The sequence below is a fragment of the Corvus brachyrhynchos genome, unplaced genomic scaffold (assembly GCF_000691975.1).
Source record: "Corvus brachyrhynchos isolate BGI_N302 unplaced genomic scaffold, ASM69197v1 scaffold61, whole genome shotgun sequence".
Taxonomy (NCBI): domain Eukaryota; kingdom Metazoa; phylum Chordata; class Aves; order Passeriformes; family Corvidae; genus Corvus; species Corvus brachyrhynchos.
The window spans coordinates 4,755,084-4,773,102 of NW_008236478.1; the positions used below are offsets into that span (position 1 = coordinate 4,755,084).

General features: G+C 36.2%; 1 protein-coding gene across 4 annotated transcripts in view; it reads right to left on the minus strand.

The window, feature by feature from the left end:
• PLCE1 (phospholipase C epsilon 1) overlaps positions 1–18,019 on the minus strand; it is a 149,861-nt gene that overhangs the window by 50,935 nt on the left and 80,907 nt on the right. For all 4 annotated transcript variants that reach the window (XM_017726044.1, XM_008643911.2, XM_017726046.1 and 1 more), the window contains one exon: positions 1,067–1,383. In XM_017726044.1, coding sequence (XP_017581533.1) covers positions 1,067–1,383 — 317 coding nt within the window. The remainder of the gene's footprint in view (positions 1–1,066; positions 1,384–18,019) is intronic.

Below are 18,019 nucleotides of genomic sequence, written 5' to 3' on the forward strand. Positions count from 1 at the left end.
ACCTCCACCCCCCCCCAGCAACACCCCAGCCACAGTGGCTTCTTAAGTATTGCTACTACAGCTAATTTAAACTATTATGCCGTTTAAAGACTGAATATTGTAGTTGCAACTTTTATGTATGTTCCCATAATGGAATGAGGTGAGAGAAGCCAATATATTTACCCTATTTTAGCTGCTAAATCTCAGCAACTTGCAAGAATCAGGAACACTTTGAAACATTCTAAATATTCAGTCACTGATTCTTCTTTGCCCAGCAAAAGGAAGTGCACTGGGGTTTAATACACAACTGCTAATGTTGCACCTAATTCACACCCCCACCCCCACCCCCTCCAAAAAAAAAAAAAGAAGAAACAACTGTTCCATGTTTCTGCAGATGAAACATGAGTTTTTACTAGGGTGGTTTGATTTTGAGTTGGGGTTTGGGGTGGATTTTTTTACACTTTTCTCAATCCTTAATCAATTTTCTAGTAAACTTGTCAGAAGATCACCTTACTAAAAACAAAATAAAATCTTATTAAAAACCTCAAGATTTGGCTTGTAAAAATGTCATGCCAAGTGACACTTTTTTGTATAACAATGCTCAAGACACACACAGTGATTAAATAAACAAATAGTGCAGATTAGCATAGTTATATTACCAAAAATATAGAAAATTCTAGTTTATAATATTTCTGTGCTGACTCCTAAGATCATGCTTAGTCTACAAAAATCCAAAACAAATAAATATAACTCCAGCACCTAACAAAATAATAAACTGACTGAAACTGTACTCCGTACTGTCAGTATAAATACAAAGAATTAGAAGTCTGTAATTTTTTCTTCATGTTTACTTTACAATGTGCAAGAAAAAGTTAGGCCACTGTTTCCCAAACTCACTGAGCAAATTGGTCACATAGCTCCTATTAAATTCAGTGCCAAGTTATTTAGCTAAATCCCTGGTCATCTTGATTTATATTTTAAAAATTTGTCATTCCAGCTAAATTCATCTCTGAGAGATAAAGGAAATAACTAACCCACACATCAGGTAATAACCCTTATGAAAAGCAATTTAAAAGTTTTGTTTTACCTCATTAAACCTTGTCACAAGATCTTCTACAGCATTATGTTCACCATTGGGAGAAGAAAGAATAGTAGCAGATATGGAAGCCTTAAGAGATGGCAGCTTGCTTTGACATTCAGCATTACCCAAATCCCTGGTTAGAAAGCAGAGGTAGTCGATGGGTAAGACTTTCCGGTAGAGCTCCTGCTCCTGCTCAGTCAGAATGCTGGCAACCTCCTCTGGGAACTGGATGAGGTGCTGCAGTTCGACCAGCTCCTTGCTGATACCGGCCACGCTGGAGGGAAGGATGCTGGAGCCAGCCATAGATGTACACGCTTGGCGTTCTAAAACAAAACAAATAAAAAATTTATTAGGCTCTGCCTTTAACTCTTGGACCATGCTGTGCAAAAGCAAGACAACTTGTTATTTTGGTTTCATTAAACTGTTCATTCATTTACTCAGCAATACACTATATTCTAACTACTTTCTTTCTATTTAAACTATCTAATACATTATTTTACGTGGGGTTTTTCTGCGCTCTTTATATCTGGTGTTGGCTAGATAGAGGGCAACTAGAGTTGGGAGATTGTTAAACCACCCACCAAAACAGACTTGCTTCCTGAAACATCCAAACACCTGCTTCTGGCACCTGCGGCCTTGTCACAGCCTCAAATAAAAGCGTCATCTGGCAGAGTGTGCCTCTGCTTTGCCTCCATGTAACAGCTATAGTGCAAAGCAGTTTGAGTCCTTGGCTGGGGCACTGAGACCCTACTGCCACAAGAAATAATGTATAATGATAACTTAAAACCCATGTGGGTCAGCATTTTTCTTCATAATCCTCTTGCTGTAAGATAAATTGCATCTGAGCTCACTGCATTGTGAAACCAAATGTCTAAGGCTACAAAACATTTTTCATTCCTCTCAGAAAATGCATATATTTGGGAGTATGCATGTTTTATCCATTAATACAAAACATTCATGGTAGTTTTATAATATCCCAGCAGTGATATCTCTTGAAAAATAAAACTTTTCCTAAGAAGGAAGAAGGCAAGCTTTCTAAGATCGTGTGGGAAGCATGAAACATCATCACAATGATTCCAAAATAGTGAGTGAGTCTTCTTACTAGATAAGTTTAGAATGAGTTCTCTGAACAATTTTTCAAGAATTACTTAAATGTATAAACACTCATAGTCATATATTATGTACTCTTTCTCATTCTCAGAAAAAGAAGTTTATTTTTTTGCATTGCTTCACAAAATATCTTCAGAGATTTTTTCCACACATAATGGAGGTACACCCTAGATCTACCCTTTACCTAATTTTTTTAATATATATATAAACTCTCATTTCATAGACGTAGCAAATATCCTTTCTTTTCTCTAAAAATGAAAAAAACAAGTTCATAATGACTGATTAAATTCAGTCCCCTATAATAAACATAAAATATGCTACATGAGTTTTTCACTCTCAGTCACTTTGTGCAAACTATTATTAATCAGAGGGAAGTTTAAAAGACAGAAAATTGGCTTTTGTTAATATATTCTACTGAAATTCAAAAGATAAATTGCAGCAGCCCTAAATAAAGTCTTTGGGCTAACAGAACCTATTGAGAAATATTCAAACACAGAAGAGGCTTCTGAAAGAACAAATTGTTTCTGTCTAGACTCGGAAGCAAAAAAACTAATGGGCTTAATTTGCAACAAGCAGTATCTCGGTTATATAGTGGGGAACATATGTAACTTCGGTGATAATGAAGAAGTGCTGTACAGTATCTGTAGATACTGAGAAATCTCTGTCATTGAAACACCTGCAGGAAAGATTAAGGGGGAAAAGCCAGGTAAGAACACCACTGACATGACTCTGATGGTTTAGGCAACAGGTGGAGCGCAGTGAGCTTCTGGGCTCCCTTTCAGTTGTTTGCTTCAATTCTACGTGAGACTTCAGTTCTGTTTCCTGCTTCAATCTGCCCAGAACTATTCTGAGAGGTTTCGTAATAAAAAGCACTAAAAGCTCATGTGCACTATCCTTGACTTTGCAACAGAACATAGGCTTATGCCAAAATAAAAACAATGCAAAATACCATGTTCATTTTATATGACAAGGATTATTTACACATGCTTTGCTTATATGGACTGAACTGTCACTGTCCCAACCAGCATTATCTCGGCAAGAGAATGATATCTAAGGCATGACACAAACACCCACCAACACCCATTTGCTACCTAGAAGTCACAATGCCTCTCTGACTCCACATGCATGACAGCTCTTCCCACTCAAGGCAGAGAAAGTGCAGCCTGCACCAGCTTCCCCTGTGTCTCACCACTGAAATTGAGGGTGTAATGGTTGTGTCTATGTTGTACATTTATTTTAGATCACAAATGGACTTCTGAAGTGACATCTCAAGCATCCTCACTTACTGTGCTTTAGTTTAGTCTTAGTGCAAAAAAGTGGATCCTTTTCAGAAGAAACTGCACCAGAAGATGCACTACCAGAAGGCAACTAGCACATCCCAATTTGTAAAAAGCTGTAGCTGTCAGAAACATTCAGTCTCTGGAACAGGCACTGAGGTCAGGAAAGGACGGTTGGCCCAGACAGCTCAGATTATGGCCTGGCTGCAGGTGATCACATACCACAGGAGACAGACAGCAAGTACTGTGGACAGTGCAATGCCACAGCAATACTGGTGCTTTGGAAATCCAACGTTATTTGGTAACTACAGTTTTAAACACCTTATAGCTACCAATATGGCAGGAAAGGAAGATATAACTCCATAAGGAGTGCCTATTGACTGATAAAAGAGAGATAACAAATGAATGAAGATGAGCTGTTCCCCAACGCACTGCTTGCTGTGCATTCTTAATAATTCACCTCCATCACAGTTAACAACTACACCATGCACAAAGACCTCAAAATCTGGCAAAGGTTGACACTGAATTTGCAATACGCTAGAGCACTGATCATGCTCCTTTGCGCATTACCTTGCCTAACTATAATCACCCTTCAGGCTCCACTTAGTACAACCTCTCATATCTAAGAACAAGGCTCAACACCACAAGCTGACACCACACAGCTAAGGCTGGCTCTAAAGCATATCTCCATACTGCCAGAAGACACCAGGAATAAATGTCTCATTAGAACTTGATTTCACTAAACTGACTGCCCATTGATCAAATTCAGCAGAAAGCTAGTGCAGGGAGTTTGAATGCCTTTAACGAAATTACTTTTAATGAAACTATCATCTTTCATAATGAAATCTCCACAACTCAGCTTCACTCTAACAGAAAAAGTAAGCTGTCAAAAAGAAAATCTTTTCATGGAAGCTAAGCCAAGGTGATTCAAGAGCAGCCACTGATATTGCTGGATTTGGAAGAAGATCGAAGACAAAAATATATAAAACACTTCCTGATTCAAAACACTGAATTTCAAACTAGCATTTCTCAATTCTTCATTAAACTGGAAGAACTGTATGTAAATTCTCTGTGTAATGTGAGAGTCCATGGAACAGGCTGCTGCAACAAAAATGCAGCTGATATCCAAGGAGAGGAACACAGGCTAAACAGAAATCTGAAGGCGCACAGCTCATGGCTAAAGTATGGCTATAAATACTGAAGAAGTATAGATAACTTATTTAAGTAAGTAGAGTAACTTATTCCTGTTGACATTTTCTACACCTATAAATATTTAATTCTTCCATAATTCACATTTTTGCAGGTCTTGGTTGCTGGCATATTCAGATATTTTATCTTTCCTCATTCCAGTCTTCTGTGTTTTATCACAGAAAATCCAGGATCCTTATTCTCAACTTCACCACCTTCCATGATTTACACTCTGCATGAAAACCTATTCCTTTTTCTGTCTCTTTGCCTGTATTAAACTAGGTTTTTTTCCTGGACTATCTTTTTGTGTGTGCATGCTTCAGACTGCTACCATTTTTCACTCCAGGAACTGATCTGTTTCTGCTATAAAACTCCTTATCCAGTCTCATACACAAGTCCTCCAGCTTTGCGTTGTCAGTTTATGTTCTTCAGGAAATAGTATCATTCTGCTCTTCAAAGAATGGCCAGGTCCTTCGAGTAACTTGCAGAATGGAACTGCTTTCAGACCAAAATCACAGTAGTTTTTTTAGTTAAGGCAAGATACAGTCCTCACTAAAATTAGCTGCTGCTGCAGTAAATGTTACTGGTTTTTGTGTTCTACCACACCAAGTTAATGCTAAAAGTACTACAAGAAAATGAGGACCCAGACTATTCATTTGTGAGTTGCTTAAAGCCGAAATTGACAGCTTTGCTTATCCCTCTGATAAACAGCTGAAGCAGATAATCTTTAACATATCAAGTATTGAGTTCATTAATCAAAACAAGATAACCTCTGCTTAGCTCTAACAAAGGACTCGTGGACTGACTTAATCATTGCTGATGCCCATGGGAACAAAAAGGTCTCTTCTTCTGTAACAAAATAATAATCTTTTTAAGAATGGGAGAAAAATACAGAGTGCCTGCTTCAGGATATTACTCAGCCTGGGCACATCATAAGTAATAAAACACCCTGTCTGAAGAACAACGTGGTTTTGTTATTTTTTAAAACTTTCTACAAGGCTTAAAGGAGCTCTTCTGTCAACAGAGTAACTTAGAATTAATTCAGCCTTTATTACTATAAAACTTTGAATTTCCATACATCTTGTGTAACTACAGGCTCTAAAAAGCTTTACTGAAAAAATGAATTTCAAGCAGATAAATATGTAAAAACTGTGTGTGCATTTTCGTGTATGTATGCAGAGAAGTTTCAAGACAGTCTTAAGAAACTGGGTTTTGTTCTGGTGTTTTTCTCTATTGAACCATGTTATGTTTGTTTGTTACGTTACCAAGAGTGTTGATTGATTCAGTACTGTATTAATTTGAAAACCCGAGAAGTTCACTTTAAAGAAAAAAGCCAAGAAACTTTTATGAATAAAACAATGTAAAATACTGCTGGAAAGGCTGTGCTAATTATCTATAATTGTAGAATTTTTCTATATTTGTATGTTCTACTAAACATAGTAGCTATATGGCAAGTGATATGTCCTAACAAAAAAAAAAGTAAAATTGTCTGTATGTTTATTGTATTTAAGCTAAAATTAAAAGAAGTTGCTTTATAAAATTTTATTTCATCATGCATACAGATATTTTATTAATACACAATATGATGTAAATGTTGGACTGCTGCCATTAATTTCCCGTAGGGCAGAAATTCAGGACTGGGTTTGAACATGGTAAGTGGAATCTATACAAAAACAGAAGGGAAATAAATACAGCCCTGACAGAAATCACACCAATGTCAAAGTGCTAATCCTACTTAAAATTACTGTGGTCAACCATGTAATTTGTACTTTGATAAAATCGCATCTCTTTCCACATGAGCTGTGACCAAGTAAGGACAGTGGTACAGAATTACTTCATCCCAACTCAGTTACAACAACTCTTACATGTGATACTTGTAGGAATGCACTGTGCATATGGGAGCTCATCCAGGGAAAGCTCACTGCATTTTTTAAATGAATGCAATTGCAAAAGAGTAAGCCTGCCTAGAATATGAAAATTTACTTTCAACAAAGTTTGATGAATTGAAAAATTAAATAAGTGGATTTCTTTCTTAGTTTTATTTCTAGATTCTTTTCTTTCTACATTACTTTGATTAAAAAAAAAGTATTCTCTCCATTCAAAAAACAGTTTTAAAGCAGTAAAGAGAAAATTATAATCAATAACAACATGCTCACTCTCTAGAAGGCTACTGGAGATGATCTTGTGATTATGACAAACTGTGTTCTAAAGCAAAAGATGGATTTCAATAGATGTAAGAATAAAAGTAATTATTCAACTTACTATAACATCTTTTAACTTAGCTGGATTTTTGATAATAGACTTTGCTTCCATGACATTATACTAATGTAACCGAAAGTACAGAAAAATCTTAGAGGATTATTTTTCTCTGCTGGTATTAAAATGTGTGCAATAAATGGATTATAATAGAAGCCTTTTTAACAAGATATGCTACAGATATCCTGCAAACTGTTCATTTGCTTTAAGAGAATATATCGATTATGTGTACAGTGAGAAAATAGAAACAGACCAGAGAAAAAAAATTTTAAAATAGCCACAGATAAACAGCTGTCAATATATAAAAAGTGGAAGCGTTCTGTTCAAAAAAGAGGAAAAACACAATAAAAGCTCCCCCAAACAGAAGACGCCTATGCAATATATGGCCGTTTAATTGAACACCAGCTTCCAATACAGATCAGCATAACTGGGATAGCATTGTTTTGCTGTCCCTTGGATGTAACGTATCTCAGTACCATAATAACCAACCCAACAAGCTTTTGTTAATTTCCTGTTTCTCTTCTATCTAATTAAAAATATCTCTCTCTCCCTTAATGAACATGAATTCACTGTTATCAATTTTGACTGCAAACAACTCACTCCAGTATTAAAGAGCCTGATATTTAACTTAGTGGGAAGCTTGGCACAGAATAGGATCAAGTTCAAGTTTAATTTCACTGTAGAAACCACTGAAATCAATAGACCTGTTTCTTCTTCAAATTTGCTTATGAGTCAAGTAATCAAAGAATGAGAAGACGCACAGGCTCTCTCTCCATATACCTATATCTAGCAATATGGGCTACTTCTTAAAACTGCCTATCAACATGCATTGGAAATTATTATCACCAGGGGAGCTCTGATCTACAGGGTACTTGCACTAAATAAAACTGGAGTTCATTACGACCTGAGCATCAGTGAGCAGAAGACATAGAGATGACTTGAAGAAAAGATGAGCTAGGGTCTGTAGGAAAATGATTTTTTTTTATTACACCAAGTAAGATTACTGATAGACTCTGAGGGCACGGCATCTTTTTCAGGCTTGGAATAGAAACAGCAAACTTCACAGCTAGTTCAAGAATGCCTGCTTCGAGTTTAATACAGTCACAGTAACAGCAAGACATTGAAGAAGGTGACAACCTCCTGGGGAGCAGCAGCAAGTTACCACATAGGGCCAGCTGAAAAAACCAATCATTTCTACAGTACAAAGAGAAACAGAAAAAGGTAGACATCACCTGTAGAAAAGAAATTGGCTGGAAATAGAACACCCGAAAACTGCAACACACAGATATTTCTACTTAGGCTGAGATTTTATTGTTGAACAGATATATGAAACCTCTGGAGAGGATTTTTAAAAAAGGCAACTAGCGTGTTGAAGTATAACTGAATGAAATTACATTATATACCACAAAATCCTGACTCATGAACTGACTGCACAGTGGAATTCAACAAAAAGAAAGATATGTATGGACTGATCATAACAACAGCCACTTACTCCAAAAATCACTTCTTGCTTTAGGAACTGGCAAGGAGTTCAGTTTTGAAAACCAGACTCTGAATACACTTTTTTATTTTTGCAATTATAACATCAATCACGTGAAAACCTGGGGAAAAAAATTGAAAGTACTGTATAGTTAGAGATAGCCTGCCTATATAATTTCTGACTTGAAACAAATTTAAGTTGTCTAAAAAGTGACAAAATTATTAGGATAGTTGAGATGCACGTGCATGGGAAAGAATTTTTTTTTCTTTAACCACAAAAGTTGGGTAAACATCTTCACAGGGTAAAACCTATGCACAACAAAACATTCATTCAGATTGTAAAGCTGATTGAAAGACAATCAGCATAAAGTATTTATTAATATATTAACTTTAAATTAACAATTACATAGCAGTCCTTACATTTTTCAGAAGTTCCTACCCATAAGTATGAGCTTGAAAACCTATTTAAACTCTGTTTATGGGTGGATTAGAGGATCCTGGTTGTAAGCTATATATAGTGAAATTAGCTCAGTTGGCTGGAGCATGGTGCTAGTAACATCAAGGTCGTGTGTTCCATCCCTGTATGGGCCATTCACTCAAAAGTTGGACTCAAAGATCCTTGTGGGTCCCTTCCAACTCAGAATATCCTGTGAAATCTCTGTGAAATATGAGCACTGACATAACACATGAAAGGCATTCAAAGCATCACCATGATTTCACCACACCTGAACTGCCATGCCTGCCTCCCATCATCCCAAGGGTACAGCTACACTGCCCTGTGTAATTACATCCATTACTGCTGCTCAGATTTCTGGAAGTGTATCCAAGGGCTTTTACCACTCCACTAGCCTGAGTCATTCATGGAAATATTTTGCAGCGTACAAGAGAACTTGGCTGCTTGTCTCTGAATTACCATATACTGTCAACACATTTAACCAACCATTTCCTCTCTGTAGGCAGGTTGGCTGGTACTGGCTACAGCTGATAAAACCAAAGACATGTCCATAATAAATAGATCCACTGGGTATTCTTCTGGCTGTAAACTCACAAGAAAAAAGGTGCAACTAGTAGCAGTGTAACAGTAATTTTAACTTTGCAAAATCAGCAGATCTCAGGACAAAATTTATCCAATTTGATGCTGATTTTCCAATTCCTTTCCATTTTCAGGGCAGTTAGCAAAGAGCTGAGACTTCATTCTCATGCAGAAAAGTGTAACTAGCAATGGCTCCAGAATATCTGCATAAGAATCAGTGTCGTTTTGTGTGTTAACCGCAGCCAGTAAACATTTCTTCTGCACCTGAAATAATAGGATTTGAAGACAGTGCTGCAACAAATGACCCTGAGGCTACCAGGGCAGCAAACCGACCCCTCAGCTACAAAGGGCACTCCATGTTACGCAGGGTTTGGCTGAACATAGACATAGGTATTATGGAGAGATGAATCAGCAGTGTGTACTGCCAGAAGTCTGAAGAGATCCACCATCTACATGCTTAGTCAGAAAGCAGCTTTAGTGCATCCAGACTACATGTATGGCAATGGGCCACCTGCAACCTGCTATTTTAGGGGACCTTCACCTACTGCTGTAACTCATGAAACTATATCATGATTTCAGAACACCTGCCAGAAGAAGGTTTAATTATAATTTGGTAGATAGACTGTGAATGTCTGGCTGGCTGGTTGAAAATTAGCTCTCAAAAGCTGTTTGATACCAACATGCCATCTGTCTTGCTGTGGCATGCTGCAGCATGCACTGTGCAAGACCAGACACAAGATTTCATTGCTTCAGAGGCAACTATCATCAGGAAGGCTGGGTGAAGGGATTCTGGGCAATAATGACTGATCTTCTAAATCTACACCTTTATATCACAGTGTAACACACATGTGAAAAGGCTGGAAAGTGGTTAATACAACACCACCGCACTTGCTGTTTAACTGTTTTCGGGTTTTTCATTATTTTCCTGCAATGAAATCCCATCTAACGAATCCCATCCTCTGCAAAACTCCTGAATTATTTCAGAAATATTCCACTTTCACATACATTTCATAAATCTTTCTCCTAAAGGCTGTCACAGTGGTAGACTAACAGGATTTTGACTTGAGTGACACACCAGCAGGAGGGTTCTCTGTGCAGCATCTGTATTCAAGACCTTTTAAGATCCTGGATATAAACACAGCATAGCATATGGAATGTTAAGTTCAAATGCTAATAAATGTACAAGTAAATTACCAGATAAATTCCAGCCCATAAGAACGAAATGGTCAAAAGGGAGGATTTACGAGTTTACTTTGGAAGAAAAGAGTATTGTAGAAAAAGAACTGTAAAATTCTCACTGCAAAATGAACTACTTACTGCTTGAGTTAAAGCAGAACTCAAGCTTTAACCCCACCCCCCAAAACTGATGCAAAGCATGTCCAAAATCAAAGCAGGAGCTGCTGTTCACTGACAGAACAGAATTAAATTAAAGTGCATACAACTTTGACTTAAGGCTGCAATGGAGAAATATCCAGCAGTTACATAGAGTGCAAGAATCTCAGGTTGGGTTTCAATATTTGAGTATTTTGATCAAGACAATTAAAATTTATCTTATTCCTATTTTTTTTCCATTTATGTAAAGCAGAAGCTTTTCAGTTTTAAGAATGAAAGAACTCTGTTATAAATCAGTGAGAATGGGAGAAAATGCAAACAAAAATGTAATTTGGGAATGGAAAAAAAGGATGTTAAATACAACATGTATATGAAGTTAGGTACCCATTAAAGCAAGGTCTTATGATACTGATTTTCTGTATTTTCTTTTTTGTTGTTGTTTCAGGAACTTTTTAATTTTCAAAGACCATACAAACTGTAGCAAAATATAGCATTCATAATGTAAATAACTGTAAAACTGCAACAACAGGCATTTTCAGTACTTCAGAGCCTCAGCCTTGAGGCATTCCTTTCTAGCCTGAGACTTTGACATCAGCAATCCCTGCATTTAATTAATGATCTGTTGAAGTTTGCACCTTGGCTGCACAACTTTTAAAAATTACCACAAGCACAAATTCAAAGTGCATTTTTGGCTTTAAGATCCTCAGAAACACAATTTGTAAAAAGCATCATCTTCCTTACTTTGGTCTTATCCTGAAGACTAGATTATACGTGACAGTGAACCTTCAAGGATAGGTGGGAAAGAGGAATGGTATGTTCCCATCTGAAAAAAAAAAGGAATGCCTAAGTTCAAATAACTATTCAAATGAAAACTGTTTCTATTTGGAAAACAATCATTAAGTATAGTCCTTTAAGGTAAAAACAGTAAGAATGTTTCCTATGTCTTCAGTGATCATACCAAGTGAAACAAATACTAAAATTGCCATTGATGTTAGCAGTACAAGACGAAGACTAGATGCCAATCCGAGCACTTAATTTTAAGTATAATTATGTCAAAGAATAACATGAGAATTAAGTCAGATAAGTGTACAACACTTACAACTCATTATTCTTGCCATTTGAATCTTCATATGAAAGACAATCCAGTGCATGAGACACACCACCAGATTTTCCACATAGACCAAAGGGCACACAAATCGGCTGCATAAGGTGTTTTGGTTATTATTCTTACTGATGATTGGAACAAAATTAATCCAAGCCACATCCAGCAAAAACAACAACACTTGATTAGATGTTCCCGATTTAAGCCCTGAAGCTTAGCAGTGAAAGAATTTTAAAGGAACGGAACACACTTGAAAAATGTTTGATCAGTTCAGAGTTTTCATCATTCTGGCTTGCTTTCAGCAGTTACCTAAACAGAATCTGTTCCTAAAACTAGCTTGTTTGAGACCTGTCCTCTACGTAATTATTTCACAGAAAATGGATAGAGAATAGAACCACTAACAGCAGATAGTCTCGACTGCGCACTTGCGTACAAAATACCTTCGTATGATCTGCTAAGGAAACTTTTCCCTTATTCTATATTACACTTTGAATAATATCAATTCAATCTCTACATAACTGAAGCACCTACAGAATCTACAGCTTCACCAGTTAGTTTTGGTGAGGATTTGATTACTGACTCTACTGTGTGCCCTGAATATCCCTCATGATGAGAACATTTCGTGAATAGCAGATTTACTGTAGCAGCTATAATTTAGTTTGATATCCAAGATTTTTAGATTTCTAATGAAAACAAAATCCAGGAAATATACCTGTATTTAAAGGAAAACATACACATAGAAATGCTTAAGACAAATCAGAGAATACAGCAAGATTTACTAAGGCATCAGTCAAAAAGCTGTAATGGAACATCACAAAACTATTGTGATAATATTTTTGTATTATCTGTGTCAGCAGAGTACAGCAGCAAGAACCTAATAACAATATGGTCTTTCAAAGTGCTCTTAAAGCATTTTATCATCATTTATAAAGATACTTAACGAAGTTAATAAGAACAGTAAATTCTATGCTGTTACAAAGAAATACTGCAGTAATTCTACCTTGTAGTTCAAAATTCACAATGTAGAGAAAAATATTAAAAGGTCCTCTCACAAAAGAATATATGAGTGAACCAAGGACATTCATTGAAAGGGATGCTAAAAATGGAGAAAAATTATGAACTGGAAATAAAATAATGGATTACATAACAGGGTGAAGGGCAAAGCTAATACTCATAATTCACAACCATTCAACACTTGCACTTCATTATTAAAGAAATGGCTTAAAAGTATTTTAAGACATACTAAAAAAGTATTCACCGAAATTGGTCAAAAAGAGAGGGAGATGTTTAAGATGTGAAAATGAGTACGTCATTAACTGATGATGACCCAGTCAGTAACCTGCAGCCACTGGGAATGCTGTTCAGCAAATCCATGGCTCTTTTCACATGTCCTGCAGAGCACTGTCATGGTGGTCAGCTCCCTCAACTCTACCCCAACACAGCCAGAGCTGTGCTACTCCTCCTTAGGTTTCTGCATACAAAATATCATTTGATCTGTGTCCTGTTTACACTGCACAGAAACAGAGATGCGAAATCATAGTCGATGCCCTTGCTGTTATCCTTATGTGTATTCCTAGATAAAAACATGCACAATCTCTTAAATTTAAATTAAAAGAATTATTATTCTATTGCAGTTGGACTAGATTATCTGTAGGTCCCTTCCAACTGAACTATTTTGAACTACTGTATTGTATTCTACATATTATTTACATTTTTTTTCTTGTGGTTGGAATTAAAAGTGGACTATCTTCAAAGCTAGTATTAATAGCCATTTCTGAGAAATCCAGTATTATGGGCTAAGTATCATGGGTTGAGTGCTCACAGGACAAAAAGCATGTTACTTAACAGATATTTTAAAAGAACAACAAAAAAATCAGAGTAACATAAGATGTTTCTTCCACAAAGATTCTGCAATATCAAAGAAACAAGCAGTTGGAGACACACATCAGATGAAAGCTGTGGGAACCTCTAGAAGTCTGCCAATGCAGTTAGCCAAATTCACTGGGGGAGCACTTCGTGGATAAAAACTACAATGCACAACATGCAAAGGGATCCATGCAGGGAAGACACAGATGGCTTTCCTAATACATGTTTATTGTTTATTTTAGGGTGGATTCGTTTACGTTCTTTTTCTCTTCCCCCAGACACAGTCTTTTCTCAAGCTCTTTGGTGAATATGTACTGTAAGCGTACAAAATGTTGAATTAGCATTTTTTCCTATAGGGTTAAAATACAACTCAGGAAGCCAGCCTGAAAAAAGGGAAGTCTGTAACCACAGAGGAATAAAATAAAATTATTACCATACAGGTTTAGTTTCAGAAGGGAAGTAATTCAGCTCTTTTCTTCTGTAAACTATTTCCTCTCATAATTCAGGAAAAGTAAAACCAATCTCTCTACCCAGAAGAGCAGCAATCCTCTTAGTTACCCCAGTTTCACATTTTCTCCTAAGCTGCAATTTGAATGCAAGTTTTCCAGTGTAGTACAATACCTGTTTGGCAAAGTCCAAATACCATTGCTAAATTTACTGAGTAAAGAAAAGGACTCTGTAGTTTACAGAATTAAATGAAAGAAGGTATTCCTTACTCTAGAATGCAATTTCCAAATTTTAAAAGGTAATTTTGAAAGGCATCTTTCAATGCAAACATCTAATTATGCCAATTACCAGAAAATTTTCAAAAGGATTATAACAGCAAGCATCCTGAATAAGCTGATTTTTCTCATGAGGAAGCTGATGGGAAGCTAAGGGAAATTCATATGCTGTTTTGATAAGGGTTTAACATTAATTTACAACTTCCCATGATAGTAAGTCATGTTCATGATGTTATATAAGTATTATATCATGCCAGATTTCTTTTAATAAAGTATTGCTACTAGCCAGCTATTCTTAGCAAGGTTTCTGGAATCACAAATGCTGTGCCAGAAGCACAACTCAAAGGATGCTGAGAGGCATTTTAAAGGGGAAAAGAGAAATATGCACCAAACCCGGGTCAATATGATCAAAGTCCTACCACTGACATACAGAACACATCAAATGCACAGTCACAAAATTCACTGGCTATACCAAGGACTAAAGGACCGGTTACATCATGGGCTACCTCACCACCAGAAAAGTACTGTACTGCTGTGCAGTACAGACATGGCCAGGTGAGCTACCAGTGGAAATGCTGATATGCTTAATAAAACTCAGAAGTCCAAGAAACAATCTGTAGTACTGAGACAGCAAAAATATTATGCAGCTTAATGAAAGGAACTCATCACAATAACAAGAACTGCCAAAAAGTCAAAGCTGAAAAGATTTTGATTCTTTCTTTCGTATGTTTTTAAATTACAGAGTGGAGGAGCCTGTGTGATTTAAGCCTTAGAACTGAGATCTGTTCTATGATGCAGGAGTTTAAGCCAGAGAGGGATTAGTGGAATACAGCAGACAGCAGAGAACAGGGCAGGCGCATGTCTGGAAGCCAAAAGAAGTAAAACTATAATAGACTACACAAAGTATTAAATCAACCTTAACTTCATAATAGAGATCTAAACAATCTCAACATCTATGACTTGCCTCAATATTACTTACTTCTTCCAACGTCAAATATAAATGTTCTAAGTACTTATTTATCCTTGCAAGCTTTTTTACAACTTCACTAGTAAATTGCTATAGTTCTGCTTAGACTAAACCCTGCTATAAGCAACTATTTTCTATAATTGTTTTTGTTTACATCATTCGGGCATCATAAGGTAAATTAGCAAAAATATGTTTTTACAAAATCGTGTTCAAGTGAACAGAGGATAGCTATATGTATTATACTGCTGGAACTAGCTACCTTGTAAAAAAATGGAAGTATGTATTACATTTGGCTTTCACAGGATTAATACACTTGCTACATAAAAGCTATTCTAAACAGTCACAAGACTCCTTAATGAATTGTGTCTTTGTCATTAAGCTTCAGCAGATTATACTAGAAGGGGTGTTTGCAGTCCTTTCCTAACATGAAAACCTTCAAAGCTAGTGATTTTACCGTCTGAAAACCAACTCAAAGCTAGTACCTTCCTCAGATTTTAAGAAATCTCCCTTAACCTGAAGATTTCAAAAGCAATTAATTCCTTCTCTAAAAGTGCATAGTAAAAATTAGCTGTTCTCTTCCTTCCTTGTGGTGCTACGGCTACCTGTACAGCAGCTAAGGTTTTAAATGAAGTTAGGGCCAACCTTGTCAGCAATATTGTTAATATAGTAAAAAAATAAAACAGCTGGGAAAATAAAGCACATTCGTCTTTAAGACCAGCACAGTCCCTTCCAACTCAAATTATTCCACGACCGTTACATGGCAGTTTAGCATTTTACCTTACAAACCTGACTTTAATAGAAAAGCAAGAAGCAGTCAAGTCAGCATACATATTATAGATCTATTGGAAATAGGAAGTATTCTACACAAAAAAATTGCAAATACTGTGTATGAAAAGTTTTGCTTTCCGAAAGTTCACGGCTCTGAAGAAATAAGATGGGACCCTAAAACTAAATGTTTTCTATGAGCTTTTAGGAGGTGGTGGTGGCAAAAACAGGTCCTCCTGAATAGATCATGGATAACATCAATAATACACAGTTACCTTTTCTGTATTTTTAAAGCCACAGACAAACCACAGAATATGCAAAGAGCTATAAAATTATTCCAGGCTTGAATAGTGAGACCCAGAAAAAGAGATCAGAAACGCATAACTTTAGTTCAATAAAGTGAAATTGAGAAGAGACTTGACTTTAGTAGATATGTAAGCACCTCCCAACAGGGGAAATATATCAGATTTTAAATAATGAAATCTAGCAGAAAAAATGCGTAACAAGAAATATGGTTGGTCCTTGATGACAGACAAACTCAAACTAGAAGTGTCACCCTTCTTTGTCTTGGAGTTTCAGTGACTACTGGGAAAAGCTGTGCATGTTCTCAGGCTTCTTCTGAAGGCTGTACAGTAGCACAGTCACCATTCAACTACTGAGCTTAGAATTGAGACAACTTAGAAGGATGTCAGACCAGCTAAATGTCTCCATTGACATTAGGCTTTGCAATTCTATGAGCTTTCTTACTTTCCCAAACAACATGCTGTTACTGCCCTCCTGTTTTCAAATTTGATGTACCATCATCCATGCAATCACTAAACCTTTTTTTTTCTTTCTCAAGCTTTCTGAAATATTTTCTAATATTTGATGTTCAAAAAAAGTTTTGGTTTTCAAAGGATCTGTCTGTTTCTTTCGAACAAAAAGAAGTATAATATTTGTCGGGTTTGGAAGTAAGCAGAAATCCTAGTTACTGACACAGTTCTAGTTCTATCTTTGCAAACAAGAATTCTAAATATATTTTTGTTTTTCCTTGATGTCTTTTTCAGCGCAATTCATTCTATATATGGTTATGGAAAATACCTGAAGATTTTTCTCCCAAACACTGAACTTGTATGCAAATCCTACCACCATCTTCCAGAAAACCAGTACCTGAAGCAGCACCTCTTCTTTTTTTTTTTTTTGTGTTCAATGCATATTTAAAAGATTTGTTAGTAGCTGTTAAGAGGTTTTATATTCACAAATCCTGTACCTATGAGGTAGACATGAACTATATGATTAATTTGATTCCTTCTACTTCATGACAGTTACAGAACTGCACACTATGAAGATCTAAAGCCTAGAAGAAAATTCTACTTTTAAGGTTCTTTTTTTTTTTTCAAATTGAAAACACTTTAACTCAAATAACAAGAAAACTACTTCATGGTGCTTTAAAGTATGATACCACAAGTAAGCTCTAAAATGTTAATTACATTTTATCACCCAAGTGCTACACCAACACAAAACCAGAACTACCTCTTCTCAGCAAATATGACAAAAGCGTTCTTTTTAGGTATAGCTATTTTCAGAATCAAGTATCAAAGATTAACAATGTTTCAAATCGGAATTCTTCTGAATTCCAACTTGAAACTTCTAGAAACTCATAAGCAGAGCAATTTATTTGAAAAAAGCATATAAGAATTTTTAGAGTAAGTTATGCACATTTATGATACTTCAACAATTACTCTGTTTTTAAAAGGAAATATCTATATTAAAGAAATTTTTCACAGAATCACAGAATATGCTGAGTTGGAAAGGACCACAAGGATCATCCAGTCCAACTCCTGGCCCTGCACAGGACCACTTTGCTCTATTTCTCTGCAGAG